Here is a 20,491-nt window from a genome sequence, read left to right on the forward strand (position 1 = left end):
ATCGGTTGATTTTGTTAACAAATTTTTATTTTAGCATTTCATTTTGTAGCACTCAATTCATCCTCTCTTGGGTTACTTGCCAATTCTCATAGAAGTCTTAATTGTGGGAAAATCCTACAGAATTTGAAACTGCACATCTTGAGCTGAGAATGTCTTTTTTATCCCAATTTAGAGTAAAATCAAAGGTATATTTTTTTTTATTCATTATATTTAGGGAGTTTTTTTTGTAAGTTTTCTTAACGATCAAGAGTATTATGTCACCATTGTTACGTTGTTCTATGTAGAATAATGGTAATATACTTTCGGCTCCATTTGGTTGTAAGGAAAGGTAAGTGAAAAATTTTAAACCTAAAATGAAAACTTTGATAATCATTATCCAACATGATTGTATAAACTATTTAATTCTTATCATATTTAACAATAGTGCTTTTTAGATGTAATTTTATGAGAAAAAGAAAGCTAAACAATCGTGTGGTTCTTATGTCCAAACATAGGTTGCGTGAATTTACCATTCAATCCCCAATGAAATAAAAAATCCCCATTCATACAGAGGAGATCCCCTGTGTGCATTGTCATTGGCCCCCATGTTAGTGCAGACATTACATGAACAGACATAGATCGCTGGCCCCCAATTTTTATTGAGAATGAATCATCTCCACGTACCAACAGGTGAACGTATATGTGAGAGCCAATCATATTTTAATTTTATTTTCATAAATACCCCTTCTCCCTCTCACAAATGGTAAAAATAGGACAGGTGGTTGGAATCGTTATTCTCTCCTGTTACAACACGGTGTTGTAACGCATTGTGTGATGTTGCAAAGGCCATGTGGCACAACAGGCCCCACATGATGCACATGGCCTCTGCAGCCACCGCATGATGCGTTAGAGGATAAAAATTGCAGGTGGTTGACTCTCACATGTACGTTCACTTGTTGGTATGGAATGGGCAAAGGAACCGACCTCTTTTTATTTTACTTTTTTCAAATACAAGGGAGGTAGCGTTCTCTTTTCTTTTTGTGAACACGTGGCCTAATTATATACTTACACGTACCGAAGTACCTAGAAACGCCAACACAGAGTCCGTGGTTTGTACCCAATCTACCCCTCCGAGCTTTCGTGTTTCGTCCAAATGTCCAATCCGTTTCATTTTAATTACAATCTTATTTTATTTATAAATTTCCCACGTAAGCAATTGCATATTACAGCGCAGCAAAAGCGGAGCGTAACGCCCACTGCCCCCTTGTTCGTCTTGTAACGACGACTCTGAAATTTCTTCCAGTCTGAACTCCAAACCATAACACCCTTCTTCCTCCTTCCTCCAATTCAAATATCCAGTCCGTAATAAATAGCTGTTTCGTTCTCCTGAATTTCATGGTTTCAGGAGATCGAATGGAGCTCTCAATCTGATTGATCGTTTATTGAATTGGATTTAAGGAAGGGGTTTGAGGATGGGATGCTGTAACAGTAAAAGTGCTGATTCGAGCGCGAATCGGATCGCCCGATGGCGAGCCACTGGCATCGTCGCTCTTAGAGACTCCAAACTGAAGGTTGCTCCGCTTTTCCTTCTCCTCTCTCTCTCTCTTTCTCTATGGATTAGTATGTGTTTGTTATTGTTTTTCGTTGTTCATCTCTGATTTTTTTTTTTTTTTTTTAATTTAAGTACTTAGATCGGAGAAATAAATTTTTACAATTGGAGTGAGTTAGAACCGAAATTATGGCGGGCTTCGTTGGAGTCAAAAGGTTTTGATAAAAGCGACATTAAAACAGTACACATGAATGCAATTTTAGTAGAAAATATGAGTCGAAATGAAAGAAGGGTGAGGCTAAGATTGATGATCAAGAGATACCTTGGAATAACCGTTTCTTTTACAGTGAACAAATAAAGATGGAGAGATTGAAGAGGATGTTGCTCATAGAATTAGAGTGGCAAGAATCAAACGGAGAGGAGCTTTTGGAATGTTCGGTAATCAACATATTTCTTACTAGTAAATAAGTTTTATTAGACAGATTGAAGCAACCAATGTTGCATGAAACTGAATGATGGGCAACGACAAAAAAAAAACATTTATGTCAAATGGGTGTGATTTAAGATGAGGATGTTTTTTTTTGGGTGAATAAAAGAATTCATTACCAATGAAAGAAAGGAAAACAAGGGGCCCCCAAGGGGGGGAATTCATAGGTTTTCCACAATACAGACAACTCAGATGGTTTGGCCATGGACAAAGAAGGCCAATGAATTCACCAGTAAGAAGGAGCAATGTTGTTCAAATTGGAAGTGATAGAACGTCAAGAGAAAGGCCACATATGACCTTGGTTAAAGTGATCAGAACAGATGTGAGTATTAATCAGTTAACAGCAGGTATAGCTTTAAATAGTGAGAACTGATGAACACAGCTTGTATATTTGATATGAAGTAGATAGGATCTGGCTTAGCTGAGTTGAGTTTTTTGTTACTCTTTTTGTATGTTTTTTGTACACCAGATAGTTGGGGGAAGTGATGTAGTAAAGGATCCTACATTATGAAGATATAAAAATTAAGGTAAAATGGGAAAAAAAGGGGAAAAAGATGACAGACGAACTGTCAATGCTCCTACATTGCCACTGTAGCATCCATGTTCTCTCTCCCTCACTCATATAGATTCTACTTGTTTTGCCTTTTGACATTTAAGCCTATGACTATAACTGCTTACCTGTCCAAAGGGATAATGTTTCTGCTTGTCATCATTCTGATTCAATTGTTTGTGCTACCATTCACATGCGTGCATTGTTCTCTTGATATGTGCCTCCTCTCTCCACCCTGATCACTGGCACACACACATGCAATGTGTAATATCAATTTCTGGAGAGAATGTCTGTATTATGGAAAACCTATGAACCAACAGATTTGAATTTACAAGTATTTTATTTATTTTGTTTATGTGCTCATTTAACCCCAAAGATGCTTTAAGGAGAATGAACGTAGGCAAGGCATTAGGCCCAGATGAGGTCCCAATAGAAGTGTGGAAGAGCTTAGGAATCTGTGATTTATCTTGGCTAACCAAGTTGTTTAAGATTATGAGCACAAAGAAAATGCCATATGAATGGAGGAGAAGCATTGTGTAATGTAAAGCTGGATCACGAAGGACCTAGCCCCAGGGAGGATCTTCTTGAACAAAGTTTAATGCTAATTTGGTCTTCAAAAAACTGGGCAACAATTGAAGAACTTGTAGCAGATCACAAAATGAAATCAATTGAAATAGAAACAAAGAAGAAAATAGAAAATAGAGAATAAGGATAAGATTGGATCGAGTATCCCGCTCTCTCCTGATTCTCTCACCCACGGCCTCTCACTAATGGCATCTCACCACACTCTCACAGAGCAAAACACAAAGCTATGTTTCTCTATCTCATTAATCAAATTCGTGTACAAGGTTGTAGCCCCTTATAAACTTATATAGAAGACTCAAGAACAGACTTAAACACTAAAAGGGAAAGGCCTAACATAATCCTTAACTAATAAGGTAACATAAACTGACAAGGAAACTAAACAATGAAAGAAACAGACTCAAAACAGGACTCTAACTAAACTAATGAAGTAAATCCCGTTTTCCTACTTTCTACCCATATTTTAGGCCAATTACAAAGTAAACACATAGAATCAAAGGCCCATTACATATATAACACAATTCAAGGCTTATTTCCACTAAATAAGCCCTCTAGGAGACTTATTTGCATCAGTTCTCCCCTACTTAAAAAAAAAACTCATCCACAAGTTTGATAGAGATGCTCCATCGAACCAACAAAAACTTGCCACATCATCAGACCAAGCTGCCTCCCACAACAGTTGAATCCCACAATAATATTGGGCTGGAATCTACATCAGTTCTCCCCATCTTGAAAAAAACTCGTCCTCGAGTTTGGTAGAGATGTCGAATTTGACTTCAGTGGAAAGTCTCTGTCTGCCATCCTTCAATGGCTCTGACACCAAATAATGCAGAGCTGGATCACGAAGGACTTGGCCCCAGGCAGGATCTTCTTGAAAAGTTTAATGTTGATTTGGTCTTCAAAAAACTGGGCAACAATTGAAGAACTTGTAGCAGATCAGACAATGAAATCAACTGAAATAGAAACAAAGAAGAAAATAGAAAATAGAGAATAATGATAGGATTGGATCAAGTATTCCCACTCTCTCCTGGGTCTCTCACCCATGGCCTCTCACCAGACACCAATGGCATCTCACCATACTCTCTCACAGAGCAAAGCGCAAAGCTATGTTTCTCAATCTCATTAATCAAATTCGTATACAAGGTTGTAGCCCGTTATAAACTTACATAGAAGACTCAAAAACAGACTCAAACACTAAAAGGAAAGGCCTAACACAATCCTTAACTAATAAGGTAACATAAACTGACTAGAAAACTAAAATAATGAAAGAAACAAATTCAAAACAAGACTCTAACTAAACTAATGAAGTAAATCCCGTTTTCCTACTTTCTACCCATATTTTAGGCTCATTAAATTGGCCAATACAAAGTAAACACGTAGAATAATAGGCCCATTGCATACATAACCCAATCCAAGGCTTATTTCCACTAAAATAAGTCCTCTAGGAGACTTATCTACATCAAGTTCTGATTTTCAAAAGTAAAGATAATATTCAGATTTACAATAACTATAGAGGAATAAAACTAATGATTCATACTATGGAATTACTAGAGAGGCTTATTGAAACCTACTTGAGATAAGAAACTATTATTACAGAAAACCATTTGGTTTTATGCCAGGAAGATCCATGACAGAAGCTATTTACTTACTTTGGAGACTTATGAAAGGATTTAGAGATTGCAAGAAGGATCTCCACGTGGTCTTTATTTACATAGAAAAATATTATGACAGAGTCCCTAGAGAGTTAATTTGGCAAGTACTAGAGAAGAGAAGTGTTTCAAGTAAATATGTGGATATAATTATAATTAAAGCTATATATGGCGGTGTGGTGACTAGTGTAAGAACTTTGGGGGTAGTGAATTCCCAATTACAATTGGGTTACATCAAGGATCAGCTTTAAGCCCTTATTTGTTTGCACTTATAATGAAAGATTTAACCAGAGAGACTCACAATGAGGTTCCTTGGTGTATGTTTTTTCCTAATTATATTGTTTTGGTGGATGAGACAAAAGCAGAGATTAACGCCAAGTTGGAGTTTTGGAGATCGACCTTGGAATCAAAAGGTTTTAAGATGGGCAGAACAAAGACGGAGTATATGGTGTGTAACTTTAGTTGCACTAGAAGGGATAATGAGGTAGTGAAATGATGAGATGGAGATTCCACAAAGTGATTATTTTAGGTATCTGAGCTCAATCATAAATAAAGAAGGTGATACAGAGGATGATGTTTCACATAGAATTAAAAAGGATGGATGAAGTGGAGAGGTGTGTCCTAAGTGTTGTGTGATCGACGTATTCCTTTAAAACTTAAATGAAAATTTTATAGGACAGTCATACGACTGGCTATGATGTATGGTATGGAATGTTGGGTAGTTAAAAAGCATCATGCAAATAAACCCAGTATAGCGGTGATGAGGATGTTGAGATGGATGTGTGGCAAAACTAGGAAGGATATGGTAAGGAATGATCATATTAGAGCTGATTTGGCAGTAGCTCCAATACATGATAAGCTATGAAAAAGTCGTTTGAGGTGGAACTAAGCCAAGGGAAAACCTAAAATGACCCTAGGAGGAGTGGTGAGGAAAGACATGCATACCTTAGGCCTTGTATCAAGTATGACCTCAAATAGCTCTGGTTGGAGGGCAAGGATCCATGTAGACGACCCCATTTAGTGGATACGACTGAGTAGTTGTTGTTGTATAAAATTTTAATCAATATTGGGTTGGGTTGAGTTGCATTGCATAATTGAATTTGATGAGAAGCCACATGGATTGTTACTTCCACTTGGCTCGTGGTTTTGCTGCTGGTTAGTCAAGATATACAAATGCAACCCTGGCAGTTTTATGTGTAAATTAGTATCCCTATTCAAGGTATCTCATTATAGTTGTGGGTGGAGTTCGATTTAGTAATAGTATCCATGGTTCTAAGTATTGGTATCGTATTGGCATATTGGCTGCTCAATACCGACACAGATGGGGATGTATTGGCCCCAAAAGTGGAAATTGGCCCGATACAGCCTGATACCACTCGATCTGTATCGGTATCAGCCGAGACAGATACGGACACCGATACTGATACTTATAACCTTGATCATATCACAGATATTAAAATGCACACATGAAATTTGTTAGATATAATGATGTTAACTTTCACCAATTTATGTAGTTTAGATCACAGTTTCTGAAGTGAGAAGGGAAAACAAGAACTAGGCACAATAAAAAATAGTGACTTGAAATTAGTTAGAAGTGAAAAGCAACAGTTTCTCCACTGTATACCAAGCTTCTTGGAACTATGATTTAGAATTTTAGATCTTAGATTCAAAAGCTAAGTTGTAATTATGATTAGTAGTGATTGGCATGGTTATGGTTTCGATTATTTGGCATTTAGTCATCTTGGATTTTTTGTCAGGGAAACATAATTTCATTTTCTACTAGTGTAAGGATACTTCGAATTTTAAGTGGTAAAAATTTAAGAGATGTGATAATGAGAATAACTTTCTTTGAACTTTTGGTTGAAAATATTGGTTGTCTGAGGGAAAATCACATTTTCTGGAAAAAAGAGAGTACTTTTCGATGCTCATCTCTTGGTGGGCTAGCTATGTTTAAATTGACATATATTCTAGGGTATCTGAGTGCTAATTAATGGGGGGTTACTCTCCTCATATTTGGGGTTTGTTTGCTTTCATTTGTTTATCCTTCTTTCATGGATATAGGCATTGTCTTTAATTTGTTTTAAAGATGTTATTTATGGAATTTGAATTGTGAAGAATATGATTTGTTCATGAAATTTTGGAGAGAAGGATTTGTTTGGTTGTTCATGGTAAGTAGCTAAAGCATGGTTGAATTTATTTTTCACTATGAGACTGCCAACATGGTGTTTTCATTTTATACAACTTCTCACTGTGACAGAGAAGATGAACTTGATTTCAATTTTGTTTTATTATTATTATTATTATTTTTTTTTAAAAATTTTTTAAATAACTTATCTATTTGTTAGTAAGCTAACTAAGCCAACTGCAACACTTTTGTTTGCACAGACGTTGCCGGATGAAGTTCTTGACTTGGAGAAATCTATACGAACTTTGGATTTAACACACAATAAAATAGGTCTCTCTCTCTCTCTCTAAAACTGTTTTAGATCGCTAGATTTTTGCTTCCGGAAAATGAGACATCATTAATTGCCAAATTGATGTGGACCACTCCCTTGTGTGTGAGTATAAAAATAAAATTCATAAAATTTCTTGGGTGGATGGGTGCAGTTTTGCAGAAATTTAAATATCTGTACTCAATCATATGAGGTTGTTTACACCATTAGCCATCCTCTCTAAACTACTGGAAATGGAAATTGAATCTGAGAGGGTTCTTTCTTTGTGAAGGTAATGCGGATCCGGGGTTCCGAAACCCGACTTGGATTGCTTATGGGCCCACTGAATAATACACAAACTCAAATAGTCAAAGTAGATGACAGAGAATGTTCCAAATTTCAGGGAGGGTGGAGCTAATCAAATCAGTCCTCCAATCTTCCTACAATTTTTGGTGTGGCATTTATATGCTTCCAAAGTCTACCATCAAGGCCTTGGAATCTCTTTTATGCGCTTTCCTCTGGAAAGGTAAAGAATGGTCCAAATTTCTCCACCCCCTCAGTTGGAAATTCATGTCTCCCCAAAAAAGAGGGCAGTCTTGGCATCCGCAGAATCCATATTTCTAATATCATTGGTATTCTCAAGTTACTCTGGAAAATCTCTACTAAGCACGACTCCATCTGGGTCAATTGGGTCTATTCCTACCTTCTTAAATCTGAGTCAATCTGAACAGCTCTGATTCCTGCTGATTCTTCCTGGGTCTGGCGCAAAATCCTCCATCTTCGCCCCCTTGTCCTTCGAGCTACCATTTCCAAGATTGCTGATGGGAATTCTACCTCCCTCTGGCTTGACCACTGGCATCCCCTTGGAGTTTTCCTTCCAGTTGTTGGTGCCAGCTCGGTCTACTCCTCGGGTATTCCAAAATCCGCTAAGGTCTGTACAATTATCTCCCATGGCTCTTGGTCCCCCTCTCTTTCCCCTCTCGAGCCTCTCCCCGGTCTGGGCCTCCCTCCCCCCGTATCCCTCCACCTCTGACTTGTCCCTTTGGCTTCCATCCCCTAATGGCCTTTTCAGCTCTAGATCGACTTGAAACTTTGTTAGACATAGTGGCCCCCTTATCCCTTGGCACAATTTGGTGTGGTTTAAAGGTCACATCCCCCCATCACAGTTTCACTGTCTGGAGAGTCTTTACCCAAATCCTTCCTACCCGAGATTTCCTTCTTCACCACCACCTTTTTGTTTCCCCTTCATGTACCTTTTGTTGGAATGGCTTTGAGGACATTGACCATCTCTTTTTCTCTTGCCTTGTTGCCTATTTAGTTTGGAAAAAAACCTAATCCTCCTTCTGGCCCCCCGCCGTAGCAGACCCCTCCCCTTCAACAGGGAGTGGCTTTGGATGGATATGGCGTTCTCCGGTAGTACTATCTGTGATGTGGTCGGCAAGCTTGTTTTTCGGTGCTACTATTTCTCACATTTGGATGGAGCGCAATCTTTAAGATGGACTTCCAACTCCCACTCTCCTGACATGATTTGGAATGCCATCTTTTTTTTTATTTTTTATGTTAGCTCAGGTTACACTTGTTACCTCATCGTTTTATTGTTGACTCCCCAAGGAACAGGCATATTGTTGTTACCTGGGGTTTATCTATTTCTCTTCTTCTTTCTTCAGGCCCCTCCTAGGGCCTTGTCTTGTATACCTCCCCCCCCTTTTTTTCCTGCTCTCCCTTTTTGGTAATGAATTATTTATTCACTAAAAAAAAAGTGGATGGCAGAATGTAAATAGTGGGACTCAAGCTAACAAGGGAAACAAAATAAAGTGGAATAGTGCGTATGATGGGAAAAGGGTAAACTTGGAAGTAAAATAAAAGTATGGAACATGAGGGAATAAATGGTAAAAGAAAGGGTATATTTGGTAATAAAGCAATAAATACCAATTAAGTTAAAGGGAAAAGGAATCGTGAGGAAGGAAGAGTCGTCTTCTTCCTTGAGACTTCTTCTCCAGTGGTAAACCAGAATCAGTTCAAGTGAGATATCTTCCTTAATAGGACTCCAAACCAAACGAGATTTTGGGGAGAGATTCCCAAGCCTTAGGCCTATTGAATCGATTCAGCATCACCCAAGTTATCAAGCAGGAAAATAATATTTAATAGCTGAAACTGAACCTGGCGGTAGATATAGGAAGGTGCAAACTGTGATAGAAATACAAGGAGCACTAAAGGAAGAAAGGGAGTAGAATAATATTGAAGCGGGAGAAGTAAAGAGGGGGATGATAGAGGTTTAGAGAGAAGATCAGAAACGAGAGAGAGCACACACTCACAATGGTAACCCGCAGGTAATCCCTTTCTTCAAATTCATTTCAATCCAAAATCTAAATATTGTGTAGGTTGCAACCATGTACTTAAAAGAGGAAATAAAGACTCCTAAGTGAACTTTAAAACTGAAATTAAATCCTATATCAACTCTATATTTATTTAGCCTATTAAAACATAGAAAGGACTCTACCACTAATAAGTAGCCTATTCAAAGTAAAAGATTACAAGAGAAAATCCCAATAATAAACTAAATAAATAAATAACTAAATATCCGCAGGTACCCAAAAACCCAATTAGACATGGTTCATCTTCATATGGGTCCCCCAACGGGTTTGGGCTGGGCCGAAGGATTGCTCCTGTATCAACTCCCCCAGTGTTGAGAAAAACTCGACCACGAGTTTTATAAAAGGAGAGGATCAGCACCACTTCATCGGCATTCACAAACATCGCTTTGATGGGGCGATGATCCAGAGCATCTCACGATCTTCTGATGGTTGTTAGCAAGCAACATCTCTTCGATGGGAATCTAATCATGGGGTTTCACAACTGAAATCAAACCGTCGATCAATTCTTCAACTACAACCTTTATCGGATCATTCTGTTCCTCTTGATCATTACTTTCGTTGTCCACCTTTTCTATTACCACTGATCCGTATCCTGAACCTTCTATCATGCTTGACACCTTATCATAGGAGGTGTTAGTATCAGCATGCTCTTGAAAACCTGATCAAAGATCCCAAGATTCCGATCAGAGTTCCAACAAACTATCATCAAAAGATCTTCTTAAGCCTCTCCACAAAAGTTATAATTTCAGGGTCAAACATCATTCAGATTAAAGGACTTTGGTTCTAGTACCAATTAATGCGGATCCAGGGTTCCGAAACCCGACTTAGATCGCTTATGGCCCCATCCAAATAATACACAAACTCAAATAGTCAAAGTGGATGGCAGAGTTGTAAATAATGGGACTCGAGCTAACAAGGAAAATAAACTAAAGTGGAATAGTGCATATGATGGGAAAAGGGTAAACTTGGAAGCAAAATAAAAGTATGGGACATGAGGGAATAAAAGGTAAAAGAAAGGATATATTTGGTAATAAAGCAATAAATACCAAATAAGTTAAAGGGAGAAGGAATCACGAGGAAGGAAGAGTTGTCTTCTCCAGCGGTAAACCAGAATCAGTTCAAGTGAGATATCTTCCTCAATAGGACTCCAAACCAAACGAGATTTTGGGGAGAGATTCCCAAGCCTTAGGCCTATTGAATTGATTCAGCAAGCACCCAAGATATCAAGCAGGAAAATAATATTAAGTATCTGAAACTGAACCTGGCAGTAGATATAGGAAAGTGCAAACTGTGATAGAAATACAAGGAACATTAAATGAAGAAAGAGAGTAGAATAATAATGAAGGAGAAGTAAAGAGAGGGAGGGATGAGAGAGGTTTAAAGAGAAGATCAGAAACGAGGAGGGAGGAGAGAGAGCACACACTCACAATGGTAACCCGCAGGTAATCCCATTCTTCAAATTCAATTTAATCCAAACTAAATATTGTGTAGATTACAACCTTGTATTTAAAGAGGAAATACGGACTCCCAAAGGACTCTACCACTAATAAGTAGCCTGTTCAAAGTTAAAGATTACAAGAGAAAATACCAATAATAAACCTAAATAAATAACTAAATATCATACTAAACCCCAAAACCCAATTATACCCGGTTTGTCTTCATATGGGTCCCCCAACAGGTTTGGGACGGTCCAAAGGATTGCTCCTGCATCAGAAGGTAAATAACTTCTCTGTTCATAAGTTTGATAAAAAATGGCGTACCCATTGCATAAGGCTCCCGCCATTGCGGGGTTTGGGGAGTGTCATAATATACGCAGCCTTACCCTCGCTTCACGGAGAGGCTGTTCATAAGTTTGATATGCAACAAAAATTACCTTGTTGGAAGAATGGATGGGAGTGCATATTTTTGCCTTGGCCATTGGATTGGAAAATAAACTGTTGTTTTCTACTTCTCTTTAACATTGATTTGGTTTTGTTAATCATGATCTTTGTGAAGCTAATACTGTGCTTCTACAGTTGACATTCCAATGGGCATCAGCAAATTGATCAACATGCAGCGCCTGGTAAGAATTTGACAAAAAAAAATTTTGGTGAATAAGAATTTGACAAATTTATAATTCATGCATCTGTAGTCTTGCAAGGAATTATTACATCAGAAAAGGAAAGATGGGAACAATGCACCATTCTGCTTTGAAATGAATGCATGGTACACATGCACTATGGGCAAGGCCTTAGGAGTCTTGGATCCCCCCCCCCATTTGACTGGTGACTGAGATTCCCCAAATCAAAACATTAAATTATCTGTACCATAACTTGATTCTCAACCACCAGCTGATCAGCTGATCTATAGATTTTTTCCTGTTTACCCTTCTTAATATCCAAGGAATGAGTATCAGTTTTTGTTAGCAGACCTGAAGTAGAGCATAGTGCTTGGATGATCAAAGACTGATCCCAAGCTTTGTATTTATAATCAATAATCACAAGTATATGGACAGAATTGTCCCTAACACATAACCAACTCTATAATAGAATCAATACAAAGCATAAAATATAGATAATGACAAGAATACCCCACAGTATTCTGTCCCTTACATTCTAACACTTCCCCTTAAGTGGGTGCATATATGTCACACATGCCCAACTTGACTAGAATAGGATGAAATAGTTTGCCACTCAACCCCTTAGTGAACACATTGGCTAATTGATCAGTAGACTTCACAAAGGGAACACAGGTGAGTCCGGCTTCAAGCTTCTCCTTGATGAAATGTCTGTCAACCTCCACATGTTTAGTACGATCGTGCTGGACAGGGTTGTGAGCAATGCTAATAGCAGCCTTATTATCACAATATAGCATCATAGGAAGATGGACAGCAACCCCAATATCTTGCAACAATCCTCTAAGCCATAATAATTCACAGATTCCGTGTGCCATGGCACGGAACTCTTCTTCAGCACTGGACCTTTCCACAACATTCTGCTTCTTGCTACGCCACATGACAAGATTTCCACCCACAAAAGAGCAATATCCAGAGATGGATTTTCTATCGGTAGAGCCAGCCCAATCAACATCAGTGTAAGCTTCAACCTTTAGATGACCATTGGGAGATAAGTATTCCTTTTCCTGGAGCAGACTTCAAGTATCTAAGAATGCGAAGAACTGCCTCCATATGAGAGGAATAAGGATTATGCATAAATTGGCTTACCAAGCTCATGACATTAGCTATGTCAGGCCGTGTATGAGAGAGGTAGATTAGTTTGCCAAGCAATCGTTGATAGCGACCTTTGTCAACTGGTTCACCTTCTTTCTCCTTGAGTCTTGTAGTAGCTTCCATGGGAGTGTCTGTAGGATCACCCTAACAACTCAGTCTTCGACAATAGATCTAGGATATATTTTCTTTGAGAAAGCAAGATGCCCTTTGAAGATCGAGCAACTTCTATCCCCATAAGATATTTTAGAGTTCCAAGATCATTTATCTCAAATTCACGGCCCAGAAAGTTCTTCAATTTGTTGATCTCATCACCATCATTTCTGGTCACCACAATATCATCCACATAGACTATGAGAAGGGTAACCTTATCACCAACTCGTTTGATGAACACGGTATGATCAACATTGCTTTGTTTATACCCAATCGAAACCGTAACCTTGTGAAACCTGCTAAACCAAGCCCTAGGTGATTGCTTCAACCCATAGAGAGCACACTTCAATTTACAGACCTTGCCCCTGGTCTTGTCATCAGAAAAGTTTGGTGGAATGTCCATATATACCTCTTCCTCTAGTTCTCCATGGAGGAAAGCATTTTTCACATCTAGCTGTTGAAGACCCCATCCAAGTTTTACAACACAAGATAACAATACCCTTACAGTATTGAGTTTCGCCACTGGTGCGGTCTCCTGATAGTCAATCCCATATGTCTGAGTGAAGCCCTTTGCAACCAGACGTGCCTTATATCGATCCATTGTCTCATTGCTTTCTGTATAACCACTAACACCCATTTACATCCCACTGGTTTTTTCCCTGGAAGAAGAGCCACAAGATCCATGTAATATTTTTCTATAAAGCTCTCATTTCTTCCAACATTGCTGACTTCCACTTTCCATCTGTAGAAGCTTCCTGCCAATTTTTAGGAATGGAAACAGAAGAAAGAGAGGACACAAATGCACGAAAAGATGGAGAAAGAGAAGTATAAGAAATAAAACGAGATATGGGATGTTGAGTACAAGTCCTAGTACCTTTGCGATGAGCAATAGGAAGGTCGGAAGGAGAAATCTTACCAGTAGAAGCAGGATCTGGATCCAGAGTCGGCAACTGGATAGGTTCTAGTGCTACAGTGGATTAAAGCTGCCCTTTTTTGGAACATCCTCTTTGATAGGTTAAAATGTTGGAGTTGTCAATCCTCTTCTGAAATTGACCAATGGTTCTCCGTATTGGGGTCAGCTCCCCTTGAATAGGAACTTCACCATCACTATTTTCCATGATCTCCCCCTGTATAGGATTCTCTTTGGCCAAAGAAGTAGGGGTAGCAGCCAAAGGAATAGGGGCAGCAATCAAAGGAGTAGGAGCAGCAGCTAAAGGAGTAGGGGCAGCAGCCAAAGGAGAAGGAATCTCAAGTGAAAACTCAAGAGAAGGAGACACATCTTCACTAGAACTCTCCCCCTGAAGAGGTGGTGAGGAATAATAGGAAAGATTTTCATGAAAAATGACATCCATACTCACCAGGGTGCGACGGGAAGGGAGATGGTAACACTTATAAGCTTTCTGGGTCGGAGAATAACCCAAAAAAATACACCGTAACCCACGGGGTTCAAGTTTGCAAGGGGTCTTGGTATCCCTGGCATAACATACACAGCCAAACACTTTGGGTGAAACCACAAAGTAAGAATTCCCAAGTAAAACTTTAGCCGGACTACGGGAATCAAGGACCCTAGTAGGTAACCGATGAATGAGATAGGCTGCAATGAGAACAACATCTCCCTAATATTGGGAAGGAACATGTCGAGCAAACATCAATGCTCTGGCCACTTCTAATAAGTGGCGGTTCTTCCTCTCAGCCACACCATTTTGGGTTGGGGTATCAACATAACTGGTCTGGTGAATTATACCGTGGTCATTGAGATACTTTTGGAAGGAAGATTCCTTATACTCTATTCCATTATCACTTCTCAAAATTTTGAGAGTAGCCTGGAATTGAGTTTGGAACATCTTATGAAAATGCTAAAAACATGAAAAAACCTGTTTTTTGTGTGAATAAGATATACCCATGTGTTTCTAGAATGACAGTCAATAAATGAAACACACCAACGATGCCCAGAAAGGGAAGTTTTATGACTAGGACCCCAAACATCAGAATAAACAATATGAAACAAAGAAGAACTCCTTTTATTTGAAATAGAATAAGTTGAACGAGTTTGTTTGCCAGAACGCAAGCCTCATTAAAAAAATTCATCCTTATTATAACTTTTTACTAAAGTAGGAAATAAATGAGTTAAAATTCCTAATGGGGGGTGACCTAATCTAGAGTGCCATTGGTAAAGTTCCGAAGAGACCAAAGAGTTCTGGTGGAGCGGAAAAGGACTTCCATCATCAAGCAGGTACAATCCACTTTGCATCTTACCCCATCCAATTGTCTTCCCAGACACCAGATCCTGAAAAACACAATGGGAAGGAAAAAATGTTACTTTGCAATTAAGATCACGAGTAAGACTACTAATGGAGAGAAGATTAGTAGTAAAATTAGGAATGTGTAAAACAGAAGATAAGGTAAGAGAAGTAGTGCAGTGATGGTTCCTTTTCCAGAGATGGCTAACTTTGTCTTTCCTAGAAGTGGGAGAATAGCGATGAAAAATGCTAGAGGAACCTATCATGTGATCTGTAGCTCTAGAATCTATGATCCAAGGATGAGAAGCTACTGAAGCATAGTGACCACCAAATGGGATACCTGACCGGCAAATTTTGAACCTGAAGGAGCAGAGGAATTGGCAGGAGCTGATGTAATAGAGGCAGTAGCAGCGGAAGACTTCAGCAAACGTAGGAATGCCTGTAGATCATCCTGGGATAGACCAATGCCAATAGCCGGGGCTGTGGTAGCAGTCTTAGAGTGATTTGCTTGTTTTTTATTTTTTTTTCTTGGCAGCACGTTTGGCCTCAAAGTCCGCTGGTTTCCCATGAAGCTTCCAACATTTCTCTTTGGTGTGGTAGGGCTTGTTACAGTGCTCACAAGTAACAATGCCCTTGGTAGAATCACCAGAAGAGGAGTTCCCAGCCGTGACAGGAATAGCTGTGGAAGCAGTCTGGAGAGCTGATCTCTCAGTAGGTGTAGGATGTAACATAGCAGCCCCATGGTTTTCTTCAGAGGAGACCAAGGCATAGGATTATTCAAGTGTGGGAAGAGGAGAGTGACCCAATACTTGGACACGAATCTGATCATATTCCACATTTAATCCAGCCAAGAAGTCATAAACCCATATCTTGTCAACATGCTTCTTATAAGCAGCAATATCAGAGGTAGTAGAAGGATGGAAAGCAGAAAAATGATCCAACTGTTGCCAAAGGCTGCGTAGGGTAGCATAATATTTGGAGACAGATAATTCCCCCTGAGTGGTATGAAGGACCTTCTTCCGGAGTTCATAAACCTGAGCATCATTACCAAGCTGTCCATATGTTTCCTTGCAGACAGACTATATCTGAGCAGCTGTATCAAGGAGTAGAAACCCATCGGCTAAGTCTGGTTGTATGGAACCAATCAAATAGGACATGAGTACACCATTATTGGAGAGCCACCTTTCTTGAAGAAGACCAGGATTAGTTGGCATGACAGTGGTGCCTTTAATATGCCCAGTAAGTCCACGACCAACAGCTGCAAAGGAAGCAGATCGAGATAATAGGAGGTAATTGGAGCCATCCAGTTTAATAGGATTGGGTGGAAAAGTATGGTTCTCAGTCTTACCATTTCCATCTATGCCTGAAGTTCTAGTAAAAATATCAGAGTCACCCATAAGTGTAACAGAGAAACCCAAATCGCAGAGAGGGGCTGTTGTGATGAGAAACCCAATAAATACTCCAAGATAAGGGTTAGAAATTGGAGGAGAGACCCCTTTAAATATAGGAATAGGTGTCTCCAAAAATCAGCAGCAGCAAACAAGGCAATCCCCTAGATCGACTTTTTTAGGGTTTTGAAAAATCCCTAATTTTGGTGAGATCGATGTAGGGGAGAATGATAGCAAAAATTCAGTGGAATGAGCTGAAACTTGGATCGGGTGGGCTTCTAGTAGTGCTGGATCACCCTTCCAAAAATCAGTATCAACAGAGAACAATAACCCTAAGATCGATATTTACAAGGTTTTGAAAAAAACCAAGATGAGAGCAAAATCTATCAGGGAGAGATTCTTTAGTATGGCTGGAGATAGAACCTTGTCCAATAAATCTGCTGCAGTTCTTGATCTTCAATAATATGGAGAGATCCCTTGGAAGATTAGATTGAATCAGTCCAAAAAAAAATTGAAGTCTTCAAATTTCACAGGCAGAGTACAAGCTCCTATCGATCAGAAAATTTTATAACATCGAATGAGGTGATGTAGGGCAGCAACTGGATCTGTAGATCACCTCATCAGTGCTGCCCTAGTGGTAGAATGGAGAACAAAAGGGGAAAGAGGGGGGAAGAAGAACTCGAGAATGAAAGAGAGGAGAAGGGGAAATCAAGAATGGAAGAGAGGAGACTGCCCTAATTCGAAACCTGCTCTGATACCATGTTAGCAGACCTGAATTAGAGAATAATGCTTGGATGATCAAATACTGATCCCAAGCTTTGTATTTATAATCAATAATCACAAGTATATGGACAGAATTGCCCCTAACACATAACCGACTCTATAATAGAGTCAATACAAAGCTTGAAATCTAGATAATGACCAGAATACCCCCACGGTATTCTGTCCCATACATTCTAACAGTTTTAGAGCAGAAGTTCATATACGTATAACTAATTCATTGCTGGTCCAACACATGGACGACATTCACTTCTTCTGGGGTAGACACCAACAGGGGTTTCTTCCTGTTTTCTCCAATGTGTTGAAAACTAAACAGGATGTAGTGGTAAACCTTTCTGGAATGGCAGCCCAATCATATTTGGCAAGGCATCCAGACGCCTTGGTCACCTTGCATCCAGGCCCCCTCCAAGTTGTGTAGATGCCGTGACGACTATGCCCAATGGTCTGGGTGGACCAGTCAGTCTACATGAAATACAATTGAAGAATTTAGGCCTTATTTGGCATCACTTCTGATTTTCTAGAGTGAATCTTCCGGGAAGCATTTATTTTAATATTTACAATGATCTTATAGTAAACAACTATAATGTCCCCCTCCAAAAAAATGCAAAAGGGATTGTTAGTTGAGAGAGGATTTTTTTTTTGCTTCTAGAAAACCTCCAGGGCTGTCACATGGTGCAGTTATAACAGCTTGGGCTGCCGGCTTGAAGATGTGGGTTTGAGTTAAGTACAGCCACTTTGACCATGCTGAAGGTTAGAAGTTAGAACTGACCTGGGACCGTGCGAAAGCGGGATTAGCAGTGGGATTGCAACCTTTTTTCTAGATACCACTCCAAAAAATAGCATAGAATGAGAGAATCACTCTGAATAATCAAATCTGCGCCAAACATAATTTGAGTCAGAACTCAGAAGTACCCAGGAGAATAAAAAACCCTCAAAATCACTCCAAAGGAGTGATGTCAAATGCATCCTTACATATCGTATGTGAGTGTCTAGCTTATAAATAGCATGCCTTAAGTGGTGCTAGGTGCTTGAACAATTTGTAATTGTTATTGAGTTTGAATATATAGTGATGCAAGTGTTCACCCTAATTTTCCCATTATGATTACAATAATAATGGTCCATGCCCTGGCGGTTTGAATGATCAAAATGATCCAAAGTTTGAATCATTGTGTCTGTTGACCAGTCAATGGCTATTGGGCTGTAAAACTGTTTTGATTTCATGGGTTGGTCTGACCACCTGGTCCTTTGGCCTGTGGCAACAATGACTTTATCATCCTGACATAAACACTCGTTCACGCATCACATACTTGTAACTGATGTTTCTCATATGAAAGCTGTTTTTGGTCACTTATTGAACTGAATACCTGATAAAGTTATTCTTTGCTTACAGGTCTTAGCTGATAATCTCATTGAGCGCCTCCCAATGAACCTGGGAAAGCTCCAGTCTTTAAAAGTTCTCACACTTGATGGGAATCGAGTTACTGTTTTGCCTGATGAATGTAATTTTCTATTCTAAAATAGGAAAAGGAAGCCCATACATAAATATTATACTCTGTGCAGTATCCTTCTCATGAAATATGTTGTCGTCAATGATCCTAACTACAGGCATGTTTCCTTTGTCCAGTGGGCTTGCTGGTGAGGCTTGAGAGATTATCCATATCAGGGAATATGTTAGCTTGCTTGCCTGAAACTATAGGTAGCTTGCGCAATGTGAGTATGCATTATCTAGTGAACCATGAGTCAATGTCCAATTTTCTGCAGCCTCTGGTCTTGGAGCATATTGTCTGCATTCAAGCCAGGAGGTGTTAGTAGTACTGTTACAACCGTAGAAATTGAAGTTAACCTGGTTATTATTTTTTTTTCAATTTTTGAGTTACCATGGCTTCTAGATTCACCAAGTGTGATGCATGTCTTAATAACCAGCAGGATAATATTTTAACTTGTTTACATGTCACCTTCAAGTGCTGCACAAGCTAAAAATATTTTGGTTTGTTGTTGGGATTTCTATGCTTATTTGTTAAAATTATAGATACCTTTGGAGCCCATACTTTTTAGATGACCTTGTACAATATCAACATGAGGTAAAATTCTGCAAAGACACAGATGATTAACTCAACTGGACAAAAGTTATGTCTTCAGTTCTTCTATTCTCATTCCGCCCTATCATGGTTCGTATCTTCCATTAAGTATTAATTCCTTTTGTCTTCTTTTCACCACCTAGATTGATGTTCCTTTTGGTGTTTTCATTGTTCTTTTAGATCCTTCAATTTACACTATGTCGCTCCGCATCAGCGTAATCTTTGGTCTTTGTTGCGCTTGACCAAACCATCTCAGTTTCCTTTACTCATATTTTAATGCTACCCTTACATCCCTAGAATGCAATAATATCTAAGCCCTGCTTTTTGTCCATCTCATCGTTCTTACCGTAGCTATTCTCATTCCACGTGTGTCTTCCCGGTTTTTCCCATCATCTGTCCATAAAACATGGTTGGTATTATTGCCATCTTCTAAGATTTCCCTTTCAGTTCTGTTGGTATGCATCAGTTCATTTAGTTGAACAACTCTTCAGGCATGGGAGTAGCTAGGGATTTCCTGTTGGGAAATGAAAGCAAATGCAGAAGGGAGGAATAAATAATATGGTTTTACTATACCCTCCTTCAGAAAAGGGGGAGGGGGGATGGCACAGTTCCTATGTCCTAAGATCTGGGGAGTGGCTCAAGGGAACTCATGATTTTTTCATGCGCCTCACATTCATTGTAAGCGGATCCACAATTAGAAGAAAACATCCTAAACATTGTCCAGAGCCAAAGTTAGTAGGATCATGCAATCTTTAACTAGCTGATCTCTAGTTTCTTTTTAGAGTTCTTAACTTCATTTATTTATCTAATAAGCAACTCAAATCAGCCTTATCCCAACTAAATGGTGTCGACTACATGTATCCTTTTCTTCAATAAGCTCTATTCAAAGCCATACTTGTTACTTGTCCTAAGCTATGCATGTCTTTCCTCATCACTTCTCCTAGAGTCATTTTAGGCCTACCCTTAACTCTTTCAGCTCCTTCAGTCTGAATCAAATCACCCCTCCATATTGGGGCATTCAAAAGCCTCTGTTGCACATGTCCA

At 39.2% G+C, this 20,491-nt stretch overlaps 1 protein-coding gene across 5 annotated transcripts in view; it reads left to right on the top strand.

Annotated features, from left to right (window-relative positions):
• The first annotated feature begins 1,275 nt into the window (after positions 1 to 1,275).
• Positions 1,276 to 20,491, top strand: part of LOC122638266 (plant intracellular Ras-group-related LRR protein 7) — a 40,447-nt gene continuing 21,231 nt past the window's right edge. For 4 of the 5 annotated variants that reach the window (XM_043831143.1, XM_043831142.1, XM_043831144.1 and 1 more), the window contains exons 1-5: positions 1,276 to 1,550; positions 7,182 to 7,251; positions 11,619 to 11,665; positions 18,760 to 18,868; positions 18,994 to 19,079. In XM_043831143.1, coding sequence (XP_043687078.1) covers positions 1,452 to 1,550; positions 7,182 to 7,251; positions 11,619 to 11,665; positions 18,760 to 18,868; positions 18,994 to 19,079 — 411 coding nt within the window. In that variant the 5' untranslated portion in view covers positions 1,276 to 1,451. The remainder of the gene's footprint in view (positions 1,551 to 7,181; positions 7,252 to 11,618; positions 11,666 to 18,759; positions 18,869 to 18,993; positions 19,080 to 20,491) is intronic. The other variant, XM_043831146.1, reaches the window with a different exon arrangement.

This window comes from Telopea speciosissima, chromosome 8 (genome assembly GCF_018873765.1).
Source record: "Telopea speciosissima isolate NSW1024214 ecotype Mountain lineage chromosome 8, Tspe_v1, whole genome shotgun sequence".
Taxonomy (NCBI): domain Eukaryota; kingdom Viridiplantae; phylum Streptophyta; class Magnoliopsida; order Proteales; family Proteaceae; genus Telopea; species Telopea speciosissima.